The 23,190-nt window shown below is 49.4% G+C and overlaps 1 protein-coding gene across 3 annotated transcripts in view; it reads left to right on the top strand.

Moving 5' to 3' along the window:
- WNT7B (Wnt family member 7B) overlaps window positions 1-23,190 on the top strand; it is a 740,164-nt gene that overhangs the window by 627,582 nt on the left and 89,392 nt on the right. For all 3 annotated transcript variants that reach the window (XM_030213972.1, XM_030213971.1, XM_030213973.1), the window contains exon 3: window positions 11,983-12,254. In XM_030213972.1, coding sequence (XP_030069832.1) covers window positions 11,983-12,254 — 272 coding nt within the window. The remainder of the gene's footprint in view (window positions 1-11,982; window positions 12,255-23,190) is intronic.

Here is a 23,190-nt window from a genome sequence, read left to right as displayed (position 1 = left end):
TTCTAAACCCCAAACAGACTCTGCAGCACCGACTGCCCAAACCGACTGTCGCGTCGGCTATGCTGCTGAAGGCAGTAATGTGATGTGAATGTGTGGATCGAAGCCCACGTCGCAGCTTTGCAAATCTCTTCTATGGTGGCTGACTTTAGATGAGCCAGTGACGCCGCCATGGCTCTAACATTATGAGCCGTGACATGACCGTCCAAAGTCAGCCCAGCTTGGGCGTAAGAGAAGGAAATGCAATCTGCTAGCCAATTAGAGATGGTGCGTTTTCCGACAGCAACTCCCCTCTTGTTGGGATTAAAAGAAACAAACAGATGGGCGGACTTTCTGAAGGGGCGTGTCCGCTCCACGTAACAGGCCAGTGCTCTTTTACAGTCCAAAGTGTGCAACTTGCTTTCGCCCGGGCTCATGTGAGGGGGGGGGGAAAATGTTGGCAAGACAATTGACTGGTTCAGATGGAACTCCGACACCACCTTCGGTAGAAACCTTGGGTGCGTGCGGAGGACTACTCTGTCATGATGAAAGACAAGGAATGGTGCATGAACTACCAGGGCTTGAAGCTCACTGACCCTACGAGCTGAAGTAACAGCCACCAAGAAAATGACCTTCAAGGTCAAGTACTTCAGATGACAGGAATCCAGTGGCTCAAAGGGAGTTGTCATCAGCTGGGTGAGAACGACATTGAGATCCCATGGCACTGGAGGAGGTTTGATAGGGGGCTTTGACAAAAACAAACCTCTCATGAAACGCATGACTAAAGGCTGTTCAGAAATCGGCAAGCCATCAACATGTGAATGATAAGCACTGATTGCGCTAAGATGAACCTTGACCGAGTTAGTCTTAAGACCAGACTCGGATAAGTGCAGAAGGTACTCAAGCAAGGTCTGTGCAGGACAAGAGAAAGGATCTAGACCGTTGCTGTCACACCAGACGGCAAACCTCCTCCATTTAAAAGAGTAACACTTATGGGTGGAATCTTTCCTGGAAGCAAACAGAACTCTGGAGACACCCTCAGAGAGACCAAAGGAGGCAACCTCTATGCTCACAACATCCAGGCCGTGAGAGCTAGAGACCGGAGGTTGGGATGCAGAAGCGCCCCCTCGTTCTGAGTAATGAGGGTCGGAAAACAGTCCAATCTCCATGGCTCTTCTGACGAAAGTTCCAGAAGAAGGGGAAACCATATCTGGCGGGGCCAAAAAGGCGCTATCAGAATCATGGTTCCGTGGTCCTGCTTGAGTTTCAGGAGAGTCTTCCCCACTAAAGGGATGGGAGGATAAGCATACAGGAGTCCTGTCCCCCAAAAAAGGAGGAAGGCATCCGACGCTAGTCTGCCGTGGGCCTGGAGTCTGGAACAGAATTGAGGAACCTTGTGAGTGTCCTGGGAAGCAAAAAGATCTATCGATGGAGTTCCCCAAACTCGAAAGATCTTTTTGGCAATAGTCATGTTCAAGGACCACTCGTGAGGCCGCATAACTCTGCTCAGCCTGTCGGCCAGACCGTTGTTTACACCGGCTAGATAAGTGGCTTGGAGAAACATTCCGTTTTGATAGGCCCATAGCCACATCTGCACGGCCTCCTGGCACAGAGGACGAGATCCGGTCCCACCTTGCTTGTTGGTATAATACATTGCCACTTGATTGTCTGTCTGAATGAGAACAATTTTGTTGGCTAGCCGATCTCTGAAGGCCCTCAGAGCGTTCCAGATCGCTCGCAATTCCAGGAGATTGATCTGGAGATGCTTCTCCTGAAGAGACCAAGCTCCTTGAGTGTGAAGCCCATCTACATGCGCTCCCCACCCGAGGAGGGATGCATCCGTCGTCAGCACTTTTTGAGGCTGAGGAATTTGGAATGGGCGCCCCAAGACCAGATTGGATCGAATGGTCCACCAAGTGAGGGAATTGTGGAATTGGACAGCCGGACAACATCCTCTAGATTCCCTGTGGCCTGAAACCACTGAGAAGCTAGGGTCCATTGAGCCGATCTCATGTGTAGACGTGCCATGGGTGTCACATGAACTGTGGAGGCCATGTGGCCAAGCAATCTCAACATCTGCCGAGCTGTGATCTGCTGAGATGCTTGTACTTTGGAAACCAGAGACAGAAGTCTGTCTGCTCTGGGTCCTGGGAGATAAGCACAAGCTGTCTGTGTGCACAACAGAGCTCCTATGAATTCCAATTGTTGAACTGGGACGAGATGGGACTTGGGGTAATTGATGACAAAGCCCAGCATCTCTAGCACCTGAATAGTCATCCGCATGGACTGCAAAGTTTCTTGCGGGGAGGTGTTCTTCACCAGCCAATCGTCCAGATAAGGGAACACATGCACTCCCAGTCTGCGTAGCGACGCTGCCACAACTGCCAGGCACTTTGTAAAAACCCTGGGTGCAGACGCCAAGCCAAAAGGCAAAACACAGTACTGAAAGTGCTGTGATCCCAGCCGAAATCGAAGATACTTCCTGTGGGCTGGAAGTATCGATATGTGAGTGTAAGCATCCTTCAAGTCCAGAGAGCATAGCCAATCGTTTTTCTGAATCATGGGAAGAAGAGTGCCCAGGGAAAGCATCCTGAACTTTTCTTTGACCAGATATTTGTTCAGGGCCCTTAGGTCTAGGATGGGACGCATCCCCCCTGTTTTCTTTTCCACAAGAAAGTACTTGGAATAGAATCCCAGCCCTTCTTGCCCTGGTGGTACGGGCTCGACCGCATTGGCGCTGAGAAGGGCGGAGAGTTCCTCTGCAAGTACCTGCCTGTGGCAGGAGCTGAAAGATTGAGCTCTTGGTGGGCAATTTGGAGGTTTGGAAATCAAATTGAGGGTGTACCCGCGCCGGACTATTTGAAGAACCCACCGATCGGAGGTTAAGAGAGGCCACCTTTGGTGAAAAAATTTTAACCTCCCTCCGACCGGCAGATCGTTCGGTACAAGCACTTTGACTTCGGCTATGCTCTGCTGGAGCCAGTCAAAAACCCGTCCCTGGTTTTTGCTGGGGAGCTGCAGGGGGCTGCTTCGGTGCCCGCTGCTGACGAGAGCGAGCGGGCTGGGGTCGAGCCTGAACCGGCTGACGGGAATAAGGAGTGTACCTACGATTTCTAGAAGCGTAGGGAGCACTTCTTTTCCCCTTAAAAACCTTCCTAGCCGTGGAAGTGGTTGCAGAAGGCGCCCGGCGGGAGAGAGTGTCCATAGCGTTATCACGCTGGTAGAGATGATCAATCATCTCTTCAACCTTCTCTCCAAAAAGGTGATCCCCCCGGCATGGGATATCTGCTATCTTCCGCTGAGTTCGTTCCTCCAGGTTAGAGGCACGCAGCCATGAGAGCCTGCGCATCGCTATACCTTGAGCGGAAAAGCGAGATGTCACATCGCAAGTGTCAAAAATGCCCCTGGACAGGAACTTGCGACACGCCTTCTGCTGCCTGATCACTTGGCGAAAGGGTTCAGCTTTCTCCTCAGGGAGTGTATCTACTAAACTCTCAAGTTGCCTCACAGAGTTCCGTAAATGCACACTCGTGAAGAGTTGGTAAGACTGGATTTTGGAAGCGAGCAGACCAGCCTGATACGCCTTCCTCCCAAAAGAGTCCAGAGTTGCAAATTCTCGCCCCGGGGGCGCCGAGGAGAAATTCCTGGAACTCTTGGCTCTTCTGAGGGCAGAATCCACCACCGCTGAATCATGAGGCAATTGGGTCTGCATGAGACTGGGTTCCCCGTGGATCCGATATTGGGACTCAGCTTTTTTAGGGACGGTTGGACTAGAAAAAGGCTTCTCCCAGTTCCTCAGCATAAGTTCCTTAAGAGTCTCATGAAAAGGAACTGTGGCAGAAGATGAAGGTGGAGATGGATAGTCCAGAACCTCAAGCATTTTGGCTCTGGGCTCGTCCACAATTTCCACGGGGAAGGGGATGGCCTCAGACATCTCCCGAACAAAAGATGGAAAAGACAAGCTCTCGGGAGGAGACAGCTGCCTCTGTGGCGAGGGAGTGGAGTCAGATGGAATGCCTTGAGAATCCTCGCCAGAGAACTCCCCATGCACTCCTTCATCATCCTCGGATGAGGTATCATCAGATGGGGCTAAAAGCTCAGACAGAGCCGCCCGAATCTGAGCCCGTCTCGACGAAGAGGCTTGATGGCCTCTATGATGGTGCCGAGAAGTTGATGGTCCCTGAGGCTCCGGGGAAGCTTCCTGCTCCGATGCCTCGGGAGAGTCAACTCGGGAAGCCAAAGACACCGGCACTGGAGACGGCACCGGTGAGACAGACCTCACCACAGGCTGAAGGCCTGATGCAGGAACATCCGGCATCGGCAATGTCGACACCTTCGACGCCGTCGGCACCGGTGCCTCTGAAAGCATCGACACCGGCCCCGTCGACGCCGTCGGCACCGACAACCTCGATGCCGACAGCCACTGCTGCATCATGTTCATGAAAAATGGGAACATGGCCTGCATACTCTCATCCAGAGCTGGTGTCGGAAAAGGCTGCGGGGTCGGTTGAGGTGTCGGAGGCAAAGTCTGCTGAGGTTGGGGAGTGGGGACTCGGCTGCCAGCGACCCCACGCGTCGGAACCTCAGTAATAGAGGGAGAGCGATCCTCTCGGCACCGACGCTTCTCGGGTATCGAGTGTATCGATGACCCGGAGCTCCCGGCGCCGTGTCTCGAAGGAGATCGACGACGATGCTTCTTGGCCTTCGCCCGACGCATGTCATCGAGACTCCTCGGCACCGGAGAGGAGGACGTGGAATCCACACGTCTCCTCGGGGCCGGGTCCGACGCAGGACGGTCCCGGGGGGCCTGCACAGCAGGAGGCGCCGAGGCGGGTGGAGACCCACTCGATGCATCACTGCTCCCAGCGTGCATGGGTCTAATGGCAGCCTGTCCCCTGTCTCCCGGTGCCGACGCCTCCTTCGACGTCGACCTCGACGACGCCGGCCTCGAAGACATCATCCTCAACGGCACCGACTTCACCGGCACCGACTTGCCCGGCGCCGGTTTGGAGGGCGCCGACTTAGACGACGTCGACGGCGCCGACGTCGACGTCGGCGCCGACGCCGAAGCACCGGGCCCAAAAATCTTTTCTCTCTGGGCGTCTCGAGAGAGGAGTGTCCGCTTCTTCATGGCGAGACACAATTTACAACTCTCCGAGCGATGATCCGGCCCAAGGCACTGAATACACCACGAGTGTGTATCAGTGCCAGAGATGGCCCGATGGCAGCGGGCACAAGGCTTGAAGCCGCTGGGCGTCTTCGTTGACATCTCGGGAAAAATTGTCCCTGCCAAATCAAAAGACGCGATTGTGTCTAGAAAAAGATGACACAGAAAACAAAAGAAAAGACGGGAAAAATACCCGACCGAGCGATTTAAATAAAATCGCAGACTAAAATAAAGGAAACTTAATAAACGAAAACAATCTAAGATAACAAAAAAAGGATACTTCGCTTTTTTCTTCTTTCTTCACCTCCGGGCACAGGAGGAACACGAAGACGAACAGTCGAGCTCCGTGTCACCTCAGACGCGGAGAAGAAAAAACTGAGGAATGTGCCCGCGCGGCGGGCGGGAAAGTGGACGCGCGCATGCGCACTGCATCCGCCCGCGCGACGGGGGACATTTTTAGTTTTGTCATGGACTTTGCTGGAAAGTCCTCCGGGCCGACGTGACGTCACCCATCAGTGAGAATATTGGCCTGCTTGTCTTTGGAGAATCGTGCAGGCTCGCGCTTCAGCCTTCCTTTGTCTGTCTATCAGCTGAGGTCCCGCCCTTACAGAAACAGGAAATGAGGGCGGGACCTCAGCTGATAGACAGACAAAGGAAGGCTGAAGCGCGAGCCTGCACGATTTTCACTGTGTGCTGCTCGCGCTGTAACCACGAGGTAAGAAGATCGCTTTTGACATTCGGACGGAGGGAGGGGGGGCTTTGTTCTCGGAAGGAGGGGGGCCTTGGATCTCTAAGGGAGGGCTTGGATCTCAGAGGGAGGGAGGGGGGCCTTGGATCTCTGAGGGAGGGAGGGCTTGGATCTCTGAGGGAGGGAGGGGGGTCTTGGATCTCCGAGGAAGGGAGGGCTTGGATCTCTGAGGGAGGGAGGGGGGCCTTGGATCTCAGAGGGAGGGGGGCCTTGGATCTCGGAGGGAGGGAGGGCTTGGATCTCAGAGGTAGGGAGGGGGGCCTTGGATCTCGGAGGGAGGGAGGGCTTGAATCTCAGAGGGAGGGAGGGGGGGCCTTGGATCTCGGAGGGAGGGAGGGCTTGGATCTCAGAAGGAGGGAGGGGGGCCTTGGATCTCGGAGGGAGGGAGGGCTTGGATCTCAGAGAGAGGGAGGGGGGCCTTGGATCTCGGAGGGAGGGGAGGGCAGGGGGAGAAAGAACATATCACTGGACAGGAGGGGAGACAAGAGATTGCTGGACAAGAGGGGAAGGCAGGGCAGGGGGAGAGAGAAGAGATTGCTGGACAAGAGGGGAGGGCAGGGGGGAGAGAAGAGATCGCTGGATAAGAGGGTAGAGGCCTGGGGGAGAGAGAAGAGATCGCTGAATAGGAGGGCAGGGGGAGAGGAGAATTGCTGGACAGGAGGGGATGGCAGGGGAGAGAGAAGAATTGCTGAACATGGATGGATGATTGGAGGGGCAGGGGAGAGAGGAAATTTACTGGATATGGGTGGATGGAGGAGAGGGAAGTCAGGAAGGAGATGCACATGGATGGAGGTGAGGGAAGAGAGGAGAAATGCTGGACATGGATGGAGTGGAGGGCAGGAAGAGAGAAGAAATGTTGGACAAGGATGAAGGGATGGAAAGACAAAGGAAGGAGATGCACACAGATGGAGGGAAAGGGAGAGAGGAGAAATGCTGGACATAGATGGAGGGGAGGGAAGACAGGAAGTACATGCACATGGATGGAGGGGAGTGAGGAGAAATGCTCGTGGATGGAGGGGAAATTGCTGAATTTAAGGGCTGGATCGGAACACTTTCAGGGCAGATGCTGAAACTGGAGGAATGATAGGGACAGGGCTACAGATGGTAGACAGGACGCATAAGGACACAGGAGGATGGTGGACATGGTGAGAGAAAAAAATATCAAATGGAAAGAAGACACTGCATAAACAGAAGACACTGGGACCAAAGCGAATAGAAAAACTATGATCAGACAACAAAGGTAGAAAAAAGTATTTTATTCAGAATTTTTTATGTCAGCTTTTGGAAATGTGTATCTGTGATGTTTTTCATGTAAGTTTCAATTTTTCTAGTATTGCTGCATGCTGAGTCTGACTTCTTCAGGTAACTTTCTAGTTCAGTATTTTGCCTTCATATTTTTTTTTATTTCTAGTTCTTTGTGTCATATCTGTTGCCATGTGTTTTTCAAGTGTGATAAGGTACAGTATTCTGCTAGTGTGTAGTATTTGCAGCCCTTTTTGTTTTGTTTTTCATTAGGTTGTGTACTGGTGTTTTAGAGCCCGGTGTAATTATAGTGCTGCCTTTCCATGCATAAGGTTGTAGCTCGTCCTGTCCTTGGAATTAGTGCTGTTATGGTTGGTAAGGTTATGAGTGGGTTTTGCACAAGTTTGTGTATAGTGTTTTGCAGTGGAGAGATTGTGTTTTGACCTTATTGAGGTAACACCAAAACATCAGAAAAAGTGTAGAGCCTAAATCATGACACACTACCTCTTGAAGGATTTACATATAGTGCAGGGGCCCGGCCCGGTGGCGGGTGGAGCAGCCGTGACCGGGGGGGGGGGGGGGGCCCAGGGCGGCCTTGTCCCGGGCCCGGCCCAGTCTCTCGGCGGCCCTGGCCTGGTTATAGGGGTTGATTATGGGTTATTCATATATTCAGTTCCTATGGGCACCTAAAACATTTAGAGGGCAATTTTATAAACAGGTGCCTATTTTTAGGCACTGTGAGGGCACCAGTCTAGAGGCTATTATATAAAAGAAAGTAGGTGTCTACAGTACTTTATAGAATACTAACATAGTGCAAATATGCATGTATAATTTAGATACAGACACTTATACGAGCCATAGAGCTGGTGAAAAGTGTAGAAAATTTAGTATTCTATAATGTGCACCCTACTCACGTTCCACCAAGGTTCTGTCCATGTGTATATCCACCTTCAAACTATGCACAATTGCATTTAAGTGTCATCTTATAGAATAACTAGTAAAAAAGGCCCGTTTCTGAGAGCAATGAAACAGGCGCTAGCAAGGTATTTGTTTTGTGCAATAAAAGTCTTGAAGAGGATTTTGTGCCAGGGTGGCCCCCCTCCCTCCCTCCCAGGTGGAAGTGTGTGTTTGTGAGAGAGAGAGACTGTGTGTGTGTGTGGATGAGAGTGTGTGGCAGGGTGTCGCTCCTCCCTCCCCTCTTCCCTCCCTGCTTCCTTGCCTGCCTGCCTGCCTGCCTGCCTGCGCGCGAGTGAAGGGGAGTGATGTCAGTCGTGCTTAGCATGTCGTCTGTTGTGTCTGAAGTGGTGGAGGAAGGAGTCCACCTTGTTTACCTACCGCCGCTGCATTTTGTTCGCTGTCACCGTTGCGGTCTTCTGAGGCGCAGATGAAGGCTGTGGAAGTCCTCTCACGCCTTCGATGTGTAAACGCGAGGGCGGGGCGGGCGCCAATGTTGTTTGTAGGGGCTGCCTGCATAGCGGCGCTCACGGCGGCGTTTGTAGTGTGCGTTCAGCCGCCCTCGACGTGTTGACGCAAGGGCGGGGCGGCGATGGTGTTCGGACGTCATGTGGATGTCACGACATTCGGACGCGAGGGCGGGGTGGACACTTGTGGGGACATATTCCGATCTATGCCGCCTCACATTCAGGAAGTGCAGCTTCACTTAGAGGCAGATGCAGCAACCAAACGTAAAAAAATCAAAATCGTTAAAGTCCCTAACGATTTTAAAAAAACGAAGAATGCACCAAAAAAAAAAGTCACACATGCTCAGATCGGTATTGAAACATACAATGTATCAAAGAATCACAATACACATCGGTAATCGGCCCCTAAATCATGCGCAGAGCAGCCAAGCGTTTTGCTGGCTGCTCTGCGCATGCTGCAAACGTCAAAACAAACAAACAAAAAAGCCACAACTCATACACGTGGCTACCCGGTCAGCAAAATCCAAAAACAAAGCATCAGGAGGGGGCAAGGGCGCTCGTCCGGAGCGTCCTGTATGGACGGCCTTGCCCCCCCCCCCCCCCCGCTGCTCCCCACTTTCCGCCGCTTCCCCCCCCCCCCGAAAAAGCAAAATTCTAGCAGCCCCGGTCCCCCTCCCTTCCTGTACGTCAGAAGGAGGCGGGGCCTAGGCCAGGGAAGAAGAGACGTCATGGAGACTCTGCGACCAACACAACAGATCTTCCTACCCGTGCAGTGCTTCAGAAAGAGGTGAGAGGCGCTGCTCGGGTCGGTAATAGGGAGGGGGGTCTCGGTGGAGGGGGGGAGCGGCGTAGTCGACCTCGGGGGGCAGTGGGGGCGGGGCACGGGGCGGAAGAATGACAGGAGGCGGAGTTAGCTTTGCAAAACACAAGAACAGGAAGGGAGGGGGACCGGGGCTGCTAGAATTTCGCTTTTTCATGGTGGGCGGGAAAGCGGTGGAAAGTGGGGAGCAGCGGGGGGGTTCACGGGGTGGAGGAATGATGGGAGGCGGAGTTAGCTTTTGCAAAACAGAAGAACAGGAAGGGAGGGGAACCGGGGCTGCTAGAATTTCGCTTTCTCGTGTGGGGGGGGGGGGGGAAGTGGCGGACAGTGGGGAGCAGCGGGAGGGGGGATGGCCGTCCATACAGGACACTCCTGATGAGCGCCCTTGCCCCCTCCCGATCCTTTTTTTATTTTTTTTATTTGATGTGTTTTCTGACGTCCTTTGGATCAATCACAGCGCTTTTAGCTCTGCTAATGCGCTGGGATTGGCTCAAAGTTTCACTTTACGATTTTTCCTGGCACAGAGCTGTCCTAACGAGAGGTCCAGACCTCTCGTTAGATTTCCTGCCTTTTTCCTGCTTAAAGGCAATCGAAAAAGGTTAGTGCATCTCGTTTCAATGGGGTTTTTACACTAATTGCTCATCTCCATTCCGTTTTCGTTAGCTGCTAGCTTCCTCGGTAAAAGCCCTTTGATGCATGCAACGGATCAAATTTTCCTCGTTGGAGGGTCATTAAAGGCTCATTAAGCTTTAGTGCATCTGCCTCTTAGAACGTTGGCCTTGCGAATTATATGCGGAAGAGGCGTGGCTGGGGGGCGGGTGAATGACAGTGAGGGGTGAGGGGCAGGGAGTGGTGACAGTGAGGGGTGAGGGGCAGGGAGTGGTGGAGTGACAGTGAGTGGTGCTAAGAATTACTGGGTGAGAATTTGCCTTGCAGTTATTGGATGGTAGTGACTTTGCTTTGTGATAACTGCAGGGCAGCCCTCTCTAAAATTCTGGAAATACTCCCAAGAGTTAACTCAGAGGTTTTCCAGTTACTGTATATTAATTTTGGCAGTTACCACATGGTAACTGCAAAACCTTTCCACACTTTAGTCAGTGAGAGCCTGTCTTTTATAGAAGTGAAAGAAATTGAGACAAGGGTCATCAAAAACATAATGTTATTCAAATTACTTGTAGGGAATGATATGGGAGAGAAGATATATAAGAGAATGAATGATACAACTAAATGTTTTGGCTGTAAATGATACATAAAATGAGATTTAGGAGGAGGAGATTACTAAAGTCAATGGAGATGAATGATGTGGATGACTGCCCTCCCATGAGGGTGCTATCTTTACAATGAGGATGAATGGAAAGGGAAAGGGAATTGGGACTTGATATACCGCCTGTCTGTGGTTTTTGCAACTACATTCAAAGGGGTTTATATATTCATGTACTACCTCCCTCTCCTTTCTACAGTGGTAGGACTGGCAACATTCTAGCTGCCTTAATATTTACAGATTTAGTTCAAACTAGAACAATGAAAAATATTATTTGGCTGAATACAAATACGAATAATGAGCATTGAGCTTTAACATATCAAACAATAAAATAAGCAACATGAAACCAGAGATCAAGTGTTTATTTCAGTAGGATTTAGCACAGTAGAGCCCTAGATTATTTGTTTTCAAATTTAAATCACTATTCGGTTGAATACGAATAATGTATTTGGGGCACTGTTTGAAGTTCAATCAAATTGAATATGAATATTTGGTCCAGCCCTAGTTCACACTGTGAAAAATGAAATATTTTTCCTATGCTCACTATTTTCTTATTCTTTGAAACACTTTTCAGTGTTAAAATACAATCAAAATTAGCATACATGTAGGTATAGTTAATAACTTTAAAGTTCTAACATTTTTTTCACGGAGAGAGTAGTGGATGCTTGGAATGCCTTCCCGCGGGAGGTGGTGGAAATGAAAACGGTAACGGAATTCAAACATGCGTGGGATAAGCATAAAGGAATCCTGTGCCGAAGGAATGGATCCTCAGGTGCTTAGTCAAGATCGGGAGGCGGGGCTGGTGGTTGGGAGGCGGGGCTGGATAGTGCTGGGCAGACTTATATGGTCTGTGCCAGAGCCGGTGGTGGGAAGCGGGACTGGTGGTTGGGAGGCGGGGATAGTGCTGGGCAGACTTGTACGGTCTATGCCAGAGCCGGTGGTTGGGAGGCGCGGCTGGTGGTTGGGAGGTGGGGATAGTGCTGGGCAGACTTATACAATCTGTGCCCTGAAGAGCACAGGTACAAATCAAAGTAGGGTATATACAAAAAGTAGCAAATATGAGTTATCTTGTTGGGCAGACTGGATGGACCGTGCAGGTCTTTTTCTGCCGTCATCTACTATGTTACTATGTAAAATAATAATGAAAACCATTCTATAAAAGCTGTCATTATGTGGCATTCCCCTAGAATATATCTCTGTTTCTAAACCAAAAAAAAAAGACCTTCCATTTTGAAGAAATGTGGTTCATTAGTAATGAGAAATTATTGTGACTCTTATTATATTCATATGTTTCCCTGTAGGGAGTATTGCCTTTTCCAACCCATCAGCTGTGGCTTTTCTCCACAGGAAGTAGGGAAGCAGCGTTCACCTATGCCATTACTGCTGCTGGAGTTGCACATGCTGTCACCTCTGCCTGCAGCCAGGGTAACCTGAGCAACTGTGGCTGTGACCTAGAGAAACAGGGCTACTACAACCAGGAGGAGGGCTGGAAGTGGGGAGGCTGCTCAGTGGATATCAGATATGGCATCGAATTCTCCAGGAAGTTTGTTGATGCCAGAGAAATCAAAAAGAATGCACGGAGGCTGATGAACTTGCACAACAATGAGGCTGGAAGAAAGGTATTCTAGAACAGGAGTGAAATGATATAAGGTGTGATGGGGGAACAGCATTTGGTACAATTAGGAGGTGTGGTCAAATGTAAAAATTGCAGTCTACAAATCTGAGTCTCCTCTGTGTGACCTTTTAAGCAAGTCGTTTATCTTCTTGTGTCCTAGTATTTGGTAAATTAGACTAGTGTCATTCTAATACTGTTCTATCTCACTTTTCCTCTTGATAATGTTTTTATTTAGTCACTTCTCTAGAAATAGGCTGCCAGACCACACATCCTAGTGATGACTGCATGCATATTTCCAAACTAATAACAACTATAAAGCATATGGGAATCCTGTGTGGCTAAAAGGAGCTGTTCTAAGCCAAACACATGTTATTGCTGATGAACACACTAATATTTTCACCACCTTCCTTTTTGCCCAGCACCCAGAATACTCTCAGTTCAATACCATATATTAAACATTTTTTTAAATGTGTGTTCTTAATTTGGAATACTAACAATTCATGGCACAATAATTATGAAAGATCCTTTAAGTGCTCCAAAGTTGATCCAGTGCTTTCTGTCTAAGAAAAAGACAATGGGCCCGATATTCAGACCACAGGAGGTAGCCAGGCTACCTTCAGCGGTCGGCGCTGAGCCCGGATATTCAATGTGCGCCATTTCTGGTTACCGGCTTGAATATCTGGTCTATTTTTGGCCAGTTTGAATTTAACCAGCCAAGCCGATATTCAGCACTGGCCAGTTAAGTTGGAATCAGTCAAAGATATTCTACCTATTTGTGTGCACATATTTGGCTACCAAACATAGCCTGCCAAATACTGAATATCATAAGTACATAAGTAATGCCATACTGGGAAAAGACCAAAGGCCCATCAAGCCCAGCATCCTATCCCCGACAGCAGCCAATCCAGGTCAAGGGCACCTGGCAGCTTCCCAAACGTACAAACATTCTATACATGTTATTCCCGAAATTGTGCTAATATTTAGCCAGCTATCTTGTGCTGAATATTAGTGCTCAGCCAGCTAAGTAGCATTTAACTGGTCAGGTGCCATTCCTCTCCGGTTAAATGGTTTTGAATATTGGGGAGAATGTGTCAGTGTTGGCGCTTTTTCTCCTATACTGTATCTGTCCTTAATACTGTAGGATGACATGAAAAGTAAATTGATGATTTTGAAACTGGAAATTAGTTTTATACCAACAGTATACTAACCCAGAAAGTTAAATATTAGTTTTACACTATGAGTGCCGCTGCTTTCCATTCATTTTCTAATTGGGGCAAGTGAGATTCTAATGAATGAAATGTGAAGCCTGTTTTATATAGGTTGTATAAGTTGGAAAACAGATTATGTGCAATTGGTGGGTTGTTGGCCTACTGTGCCCACAACCTAAGTTCAAAACCATGCATGCCTCTGGCCAACTCACCATCCATTCCAGTTTTGGATGGTAAATGAGTACCTGGCCTTAGTCCAGGGGGGGTGGAGGGTTGGTAAAGATGAGTGGGAAAAGCAATGACAATCGATCCTGCTAATAGTCTGCTAAGAAATCGTTGTGCAAGTGGTGGCCCCATAAGTCATTTGTGACTTGGTACTTACCTACAGGTGGCACACTTACCAAGTCTAGATGTTCACAGTTCATAGAGTATTTTATAAATGGTTACTGAATACATAGCCTTCTCTAAAATAGCTATAAAGGTGAAGGAAATACATGTATATTTTCTGGTATGTACAGTGGAAGCACCTATTTTATAATGAAATACATTTAAAATAATGAGCACCATCAGGAGGACATTTTAGAAAGAACGTTTAGGTGGGAAATCAGACATCCAAGTCAGAACATCTGAAGTTCCTCTATAATTTTAAATTAGGATCTGCTGGCATAGAGCTCATTCTAAAATGCATGGTGAAATGGATGTCTGTGTGCCGCTACATACATCATGATCATCCATTTTAGACACAAACCCATCCAAAGTATGGACAGGAAAACAGCAAGCACAGCACATTAATGTCTAAAATGTGCAATAGCAACATTCAAGTTCATATTACTGTCATACAATCCCCTCTTTATGTCCGATCACTGTCGACCCCTCCCCCCCCTCCACTGCCTTCCAATCCTAACTACACATATCCCTACCTCAGCATCCCTTGAGACCTAATCCATCCTCCCCCTCCAGCCCACCGGGATCAACCTGCACAGTAGATATTCCATTACATTGTCTCCGGGTGGCGGCAGTTCCTCTCTGCTGTTGGGCATCTCTGCGGCGCACCAGGATCCAAGTTAGTCCCAGAACCTCCCAGGCAGCAATACAAAAAGGACCACTGATGCATGTGAAAACTATAACAGGACATCTACCATGTAAGTAATCCCAAGCAGGTTGGGAGGGAGGTGGGTGATGGTAGGGTTCAAGGGTGTTGTTCTTTGTTCCAGGATGGGGTTGAGTGTAGTGGGGATTGGAAGGCATAGGGGAGGAGATCAGAACTATTGGGTGGGGGGGATAGGGTTTAGGACCTGCCAAAGAGGTCAGGAGGGGGGGACATGGTTTTATGGTGTCACCACCATGAGCTATGGGATTATGGGGGCTCAACATGCCCTGGGCATACACCTTTCATGTATCACACAGGGTTAGTATTTACCATGTATTATGTTTTGCAGAGAACATAGGGTAAGTGCAAACAGTTACTGACCCTTCCACCAAGGGTCTACTGGACATTCCATATTTCAGGTCCAATTCTCAACATTGATCTTTATGGACGTGGACGTTCCTTCCCCTTCTGCAATGTGGAATGTGTGTCTATATTTTTAGCCCACTGAGAACACACCCAGACCATTCCCCCTTGCCAGATGCATATTCTTCAGTTTTAAAAATTCCTATTTTGGCCAGTCTAAGTGCCAGTTAATGAATATCTAAAACATAAATAGTGCTTCTAAAAACACCATTTACTTATTTATTTAATTTTTATTTGGATTTTACTCACACTTTTTTCAGTAGAAACATAAGGTAAATTACATTTAGGTACACTAGTTGCCATGTTTGGGAGCCCAGTGCCACATCTGGATGGCCTCCTGACACAAAGAGTATGATCTGGTGCCCTGCTGCTTGTTGGTGTAATACATTGCAAACTGGTTATCTGTTTGAATGAGTACAATTTGGTTGGACATCCGATTTCTGAAAGCCTTTAGAGCATTCCAGATCACCTGAAGCTCCAGAAGATTGATCTGTTTCCTGGGGGAACCATGCTGTCTGAGTGTGAAGTCCATCTTCAAGAGCTTCCCAACTGGGAAGAGATACATCCGTCATCAGCATTCTTTGTGGCTGAGGAATTTGGAATGGAAGTCCCAGGGTCAAACTTGATTGAACAGTCCACCAGAGCAGAGAGTGATCATCTTTCAGGTCTCCCTTAGCCTGGTACCACAGGGAGGCTAGGGTCCATTGGGCTGATCTCATGTGAAGACACGTCATGGATGTCACAAACTGTGGAAGCCATGTGTCCCAACAACCTCAACATCTGTCGAGCGGCTTGAACCTGAGAGGCCAATGAAACTAAAGTGTATGCCCTCGGCCCTGGGAGGAAGACTCGAACCTTCTGCGTATTGAGCAGGGCTCCAATGAATTCCAATTGTTGTGCAGGGTGAAGATGGGACGGGGTAGTTTATAACGAACCCTAGTAGTTCTAGCACCCAAGTAGTCCTCCACATGGACTCCCGAGCACCAGCCTCTGACATGCTCTTCACCAGCCAATCGTCGAGGTAAGGAAACACATGGAAGGGCATAATCTAACAGGGCGCCCAAGTTTTCCTGAGGGCGACCTCGCAGGACGTCCCAGCAAAGGGGCAGGGAACCCATATTATCGAAACAAGATGGGCGTCCATCTTTCGTTTTGATAATACGGTCGGGGACACCCAAATCTCAACATTTAGGTCAACCTTAGAGATGGTCGTCCTTAGAGATGGTCGTCCCCAGTTTTCGGCTATAATGGAAACTGAGGACGCCCATCTCAAAAATGACCAAATGCAAGCCCTTTGGTTGTGAGAGGAGCCAGCATTCGTAGTGCACTGGTCCCCCTGACATGCCAGGACACCAACCGAGCACCCTAGGGGGCACTGCAGTGGACTAACTGATGCACTAACTGAACGGAAAAAGCCCTTCCCTTACTGATCCCTTAGCGACTCAGAAAGGGACGGGCATGCATGAAGGAAATCGCATGCAAATGAGCTGCTCACTGTTAGCTCATGTGCACACGATTTCCTTCCTAAGGAGGGGAAGCCAGTGCAGAGAAGCCACGCATAATGCTTCAGTTGCGTGCATAATAGCCGTCTGCAACCTTAAATAAATTTCCATCTACAACCTTAGAAAAATACAAGTCCAGGTGAAAACGTCCAAGTGCTTGTCAGGGACGTCTTTTTTTTTTTGGAGTATGGGTGAAGGACGTCCTTCGCTATGCCTCCATCCCTGCGACGGCAGTTGAGGACGTCCAAAATGTGGATGCTTCTGTGACAAGGATGTCCATACCTGGATGTTTCTATGAGAAGGACATCAATGCCTTTGCTATGCCTCTGACACTCCCTTTATTTATTTGGATTTTGGATCACAAGTAGCAGCGGTGGGATTTGAACTGGCCACCTCTGGATTGCAAGACCAGTGCTCTAACCACTAGGCCACTCCTCCACTCCACGCCCTTGAAATTTGGCCATCCCTATGGGGGGGGGGCAGTTCAGGACGTCCAAAATGTTTGAAAGAAGGACGTCCACGCCTTCACTATGCCTCTGTTGACACACACACATACCTCCCCCCCCCCCCCCCCCAGGGACCTGCATACTGCTGCAATGGACCTGAGTATGACATTTCAGGCTGGCAAAAAAAAGTTTTTAAAAGTAGTTTTTTTTCAGGATGAGGGTGGTTAGTGACCACTGGGGGAGTCAGGGGAGGTCATCCCGATTCCTCCGGTGGTCATCTGGTCAGTTCGGGCACCTTTTGAGGCTTGGTCCGTAAGAAAAAATAGACCAAGTAAAGTCGCCCAAGTGCAAGTCAGGACGCCCTTCTTTTTTTCCATTATCGCTCGAGGACGCCCATCTGTTAGGCACGCCCGCCTCCGCACGCCCCCTGGAACTTTGGTCATCCCCCGCGACAGGAACAGTTGGGGATGCCCAAAATCAGCTTTCGATTATGCCGATTTGGGTGACCCTGAGAGAAGGACGCCCATCTCCCGATTTGTGTCGGAAGATGGGTGCCCTTCTCTTTTGAAAATAAGCCTGATGGACTCCCAGTCTGCTTAACGACACTGTGACTACCACTAGATATTTGGTAAAGACCCTAGGAGCTGTCGCAAGGCCAAATGGCAACATGCAGTACTGGTAGTGATGTGTTCCTAGCCAAAATCAAAGATACTTCCGGTGGGCTGGAAGTATCAGGGTGTGAGTATATGCATCTTTTAAGTCCAGAGAGCAAAAGCAATCATTTTTCTGAATCATGGGGAGAAGGGTGCCAAGGGAAACCACCATTGACCAGGAATTTGTTCAGAGCCCTTTGATCTAGGATGGGATGCATCTCCCCTGTCTTCTTTTGCATGAAGAAGTACATGGAATAGAATCCCTGCCCGTCTTTCCATGGTGGAACGGGTTAGATCACATGGGCTTTTAGAAAGGAAGAGAGTTCCTCTGCAAGTACCTGGTCATTCTGAGAGCTGAAGTAATGAGCTCTCAGTGGGCAATTTGGAGGTTTTTGAAACCAATTTAATGCATATCCAAGATGGACTATTTCGAGAACCCACTGGTCAGAGGTGATATGAGGCAAACTATCATGGAAAAACTTCAGCCTCCCCACAACCGGCAGGTCATCTGGTAAGGACACTTTGACAGTGGCTATGCTCTGCTGGAGCCAGTCAAAAACTCGCCCCTTGCTTAGACTGGGGAGCAGCAGGGGCCTTAGGTGCACACTGTTGATGAAAATGAGCACGCTGGGGTTGAGCCTGAGCAGGCTGGTGAGAAGAAGTGATGTACCTACATCTCTGTAAGTAGTAGGCACCTCTCTTCAACTTGCCAAAAGACCTCCTAGCTGAGGAGGCTTGTGCAGAAGATGCCCAGTGGGAGAGAGAAGAGATGGTATCAGTATGCTTTTAGATTTGGTCAGCTACCTCCTCAACCTTTTCTCCAAAAAGGTTATCTCCCCAGCATGGGGCATCCCTCTGTTGAAATGACTGTTCCAAGTCAGAAACATGCAGCCAAGAGAGACTGCGCATTGCTATACTTTCAGCAGAGATCCTGGAAGCCACATCGAAAGTGACATAGAGGGGCATAATCGAAAGGGACACCCACGTTTTGCTGAGGACGTCCTCGCAAAACATCCCAGTGGAGGGGCGGGGAAACCCGTATTATCAAAACAAGATGGACGTCCATCTTTCATTTCAATAATACGGTTGGGACGACCAAATCTTGACATTTAGGTCGTCCTTAGAGATGGTCCTCTCTAGACTTGGTCGTTTCTGATTTTCGGCGATAATGGAAACCAAGGACGCCCATCTCAGAAACAACCAAATGCAAGCCCTTTGGTCATGGGAGGAACCAGCATTCATAGTACACTGGTCCCGCTGACTGTCACGATTTTGACTGTATTCCATGCCTATACTCACCTTGCCCCCGGGTGACTGGGCCCTGTGGTTGCGGTGGACTGTTTTTTCCTGGTTCTCAGACATCTTCCAGGTTCCATTCTGGTCCTGATGTTCCAGCACTCCAGACTTGCCCCGGGGTTTCTGTTGCCAAGCCTCACCTGTGACCTCATCTGTAATTGCCTTTATTAAGCTCCTGGGAATTGTCAGACTTGCCTTTGCAACAGAGGTCTTCAGATGTGCTTTCGTCTGTGAGTGCTTGTTGCAGCTCTAGCTCTGCTAGTCCTTTTCTTGTGTGTCTTTAGCTTCAGTTCCCAACTGTTTGTAGCTGCCTTGCTTGTCTTCAGCTCTAGCTTCCTTACTATTATTTGCCCTGTGTGTCTTTAGCTTCAGCTGCCCTACTGTATGTAGCTGCCTTGCTTGTCTTCAGTTCTAGCTTCCTTATTATTGTTTCTGCCCTGTGTGTCTTTAGTTTCAGTTCCTTACTGTGTGCCTCTGCTCTGTCTGTCTTCAGCTTTACTTCCCTTCCTGGTTGTATCACACTGTTTGTCCTTTACTTCTGCCCTACCCTGCGTTGTGTCTGCCTTCTCTGAAAAATCCTGAATCCTGTCAGCCAAGCCAAGTCTGTTCCAGCATTTGGCTCCAGTCCTGCCCAGCCAGTCTGTTCCAGCATTGGGTTCCAGTCCTGCCCAGCCAAGTCTGTTCCGGCATTTGGTTCCAGTCCTGCCAAGCCAAGTCTGTTCCGGCATTTGGTTCCAGTCCTGCCAAGCCAAGTCTATTCCAGCAGTTTGGGTGGTTTTCCTGCTGTTGCTGGTCTCTGGCAGCAGCCCAAGGGCTCACTACTCCGGATCACCCGAAGCGGCATGACACTGACATGCCAGGACACCAACCGGGTACCCTAGGGGGCAACTGCAGTGGACTTCATAAATTGCTCCCAGGTACGTAGCTCCCTTACCTTGTATGCTGAGCCCCCCAAACCCCACTACCCACAACTGTACACCACTACCATAGCCCTTATGGGTGAAGGGGGGCACCTAGATGTGTACAGTGGGTTTCTGGTGGGTTTTGGAGGGCTCACATTTACCACCACAAGTGTAACAGGTAGGGAGGGATGGGCCTGGGTCCACCTACCTGAGGTGCACTGCACCCACTAAAACTGCTCCAGGGACATGCATACTGCTGTGATGGACCTTAGTAGGACATTTGAGGCTGGCACAAAATATTTTTAAAGATGATTTTTTAGGGTGGGGAGGGGGTTAATGACCACTGGGGGAGTAAGGGGAAGTGATCCCCGGTTCTCTCCGGTGGTCATCTGGTCAGTTTGGCCACCTTTTTGTGGCTTGGTCGTAAGAAACACAGGACCAGGTAAAGTCGTCCAAGTGCTCATCAGGGACGCCCTTTTTTCCCCATTATGGGTCGAGGATGCCCATGTGTTAGGCATGCCCAAGTCCCAACAGTGAACTTTGGTTGTCCCTGCAACGGAAAGCAGTTGGGGTCGCCCAAAATCGGCTTTCGATTATGCCGATTTGGGCGACCCTGTTAGAAGGATGCCCATCTTCCGATTTGTGTCGAAAGATGGGTGTCCTTCTCTTTCGAAAATGAACCTGATAGGCACCCCTGGCCAAGAATTTTTGACACACCTTCTGCTACTTGGCCTGCTTCGGTGGGAGAGAGTCTGCCAAGTCCATCAACTTGCGCACTGAGTCCCACAAATAGATGCTCATAAAGAGCTGGTACGATTGTATACAGAACCTGAGCATTGAGGCCTGGAACATCTTCCTCCCAAAAGAGTTCAAGGTCCTCGCTTTTCTGCCTAGGGGCACTGAGGCATAGGCTCTATAACTTCTGGCTCTTTTGAGAGCGGATTCCACCACCACGGAGTTGTGAGGCAACTGAGGCCTATCAAAGCCAGCTGTACTATGGATCCGGTGCTGAGTGTCAATCTTCTTGGGCATGACAAGGACCAACAGAGGGGACTCCCAATTCCTATCAAGGTCTTCCTTGAGTACCTTGTGGAAAGGGACAGTCACAGCCTCCCTAGAAGGAGGCATGTAGTCCAGGATCTTGAGCTTCTTAGCCAGGGCTCATCCTCCACTTCCAAATGAAATGGAATAGCCTCAGCATTCTTTTACAAAAGAAGGGTATGAAAGACTCTCTGGGAGGAGACTTTCTTCTTTCAAGTGGAGGGGAGGGTTAGAGGGGTTTCCATAGGACTCATCTGAGAAGTACCTTTGGATCCTCCTCTGATTCCCATGAGCATTCCTCATCGGTGTCAGTCAGAAACTCCTCATGGTAGGAATGAGACCGAGCCTGCCTCCACTTGAGGAACTGTGTCCTCAAAGAGGGGCATGAGGAGTTGGCTACTGCCTCGACTCTGGTGAAGATTCCTCCACCAGCATCGAGGGGGGGGTACCGGCTTGGGTTGGCAGTCGATACTGTGGCTGCCGGTGGTGCCAGTGCTGGAGGCCACACCCACCGGCTGAGGGCCAGGCCGGGCCGCAGTGGTCTGTATGGTAGGCACAAGCACCCCTGACACCAATGCACACTGCATGCAAGATGCCATCCAGCAGCTCAGAGAGCAGGCCCCGATATGCTTATTGAGGCCCGACATCGGGAAAGACTGGAGTGTTGGCTCCGAGACAAGCTGCAGAAGAGATGGGGCCAATATGGGAGGTTGGATCTCGGCTGCCTGCTGGAACCTCCTAGATGAGGGGGAGCGATCCTCCTAATGCCTCACTTGAAGCTTGGTGTCGAGATTTCCTCAGTGCCGACATGGATAACATCAAATCCTCACGTTGCCTCGGGGTCCGGGTCTGATGCTGGCCGGTCCCTGTCCAGCAGTTAGCGATGAGGCGGGTGGAGACCCACTCAATGCACTACTGGCTTCCAGTGTCTCTGGGTCTCAAGACATGCTCCTGATGTCATGCTGTCTTCGACTGGAGGACCTGGACTTGGCTCCAAAAATCTTCTATCGATGAACCTTTCGGACATTGCATCCTTTCTTCATACGAAGACAAGGGACACAATTAGCAGGGCTATAGGTCAGGCCCTAGACACTGCAGACACCAAGAATGGGTGCCTGTGCCAGAGATTGTCCGATTGTACAGGTACAGCAATTAAAGCCACTGGTAGCTTAGAAGACATGGATGGAAAAACTTCTGACGCTAAATCAAAAGACACGATCAGGGAAGACCGAGCTGTAGCAGAGAAATTAAATGAATTCTTTGCTTCGGTCTTCACCGAGGAGGATTTGGGAGGGACACCGGTGCCATAAAACATATTAGAAGCGGGCGAGTCGGAGAAACTAAACGAATTCTCTGTAAACATGGAGGATGTAATGGGTCAGTTCTGCAAACTGAAGAGTAGTAAATCACCAGGACCTGATGGTATTCATCCCAGAGTATTAATAGAACTGAGCTACTGTTAGTAATATGCAATCTATCCCTAAAATCGAGTGTGGTACCGGAAGACTGGAGGGTAGCCAATGTTACGCCGATTTTTAAAAAGGGTTCCAGAGGAGATCCGGGAAATTATAGACCAGTGAGTCTGACGTTGGTACCGGGCAAAATGGTAGAGGCTATTCTCAAGAATAAAATTGCAGAGCACGTACAAAAACATGGGCTGATGAGAAAAAGTCAGCACAGATTTAGTGAAGGGAAGTCTTGCCTCACCAATCTACTGCATTTTTTTGAGGGCGTGAACAAACATGTGGACAATGGGGAGCCTGTGGATATTGTGTTTCGGATTTCAAAAAGGCGTTTGATCAAGTGCCTCATGAAAGACTCCTGAGGAAACTGGAGAGTCATGGGATCGGAGGTAGGGTATTACTATGGATTTAAGAGCTGGTTGAAAGATAGGAAGCAAAGAGTAGGGTTGAATGGTCAGTATTCTCAGTGGGAGAAGGGTAGTTAGTGGGGTCCTGCAGGGGTCTGTGTTGGGACCGCTGCTTTTAACATATTTATAAATGACCTAGAGATGGGAGTAACTAGTGAGGTAATTAAATTCGCAGATGACACAAAATTATTCAGGGTCTCAAGTCGCAGGAGGAATGGTGAAAGATTTCAGGAGGACCTCGCGAGACTGGGGGATTGGGCGTCCAAGTGGCAGATGAAGGTCAATGTTGACAAGTGCAAAGTTGATGCATGTGGGTAAGAGGAATCTGAATTACAGCTAGATCATGCAAGGTCCGCAGAAATGAAGAAGAAAGGAGGAAAGTAAAGAAATAAATGGAAAGGAAGCCCTGAAAATGGAGGTTAACACGTATAGAATGTTTGTACTGTTGGGAAGCTCGCCAGGTGCCCTTGGCCTGGATTGGCTGCTGTCAGTGGACAGGATGAACCCTT

The sequence above is a fragment of the Microcaecilia unicolor genome, chromosome 9, assembly GCF_901765095.1.
Source record: "Microcaecilia unicolor chromosome 9, aMicUni1.1, whole genome shotgun sequence".
Taxonomy (NCBI): Eukaryota; Metazoa; Chordata; class Amphibia; order Gymnophiona; family Siphonopidae; genus Microcaecilia; species Microcaecilia unicolor.
This window is presented reverse-complemented; position numbering and strand designations above follow the sequence as displayed.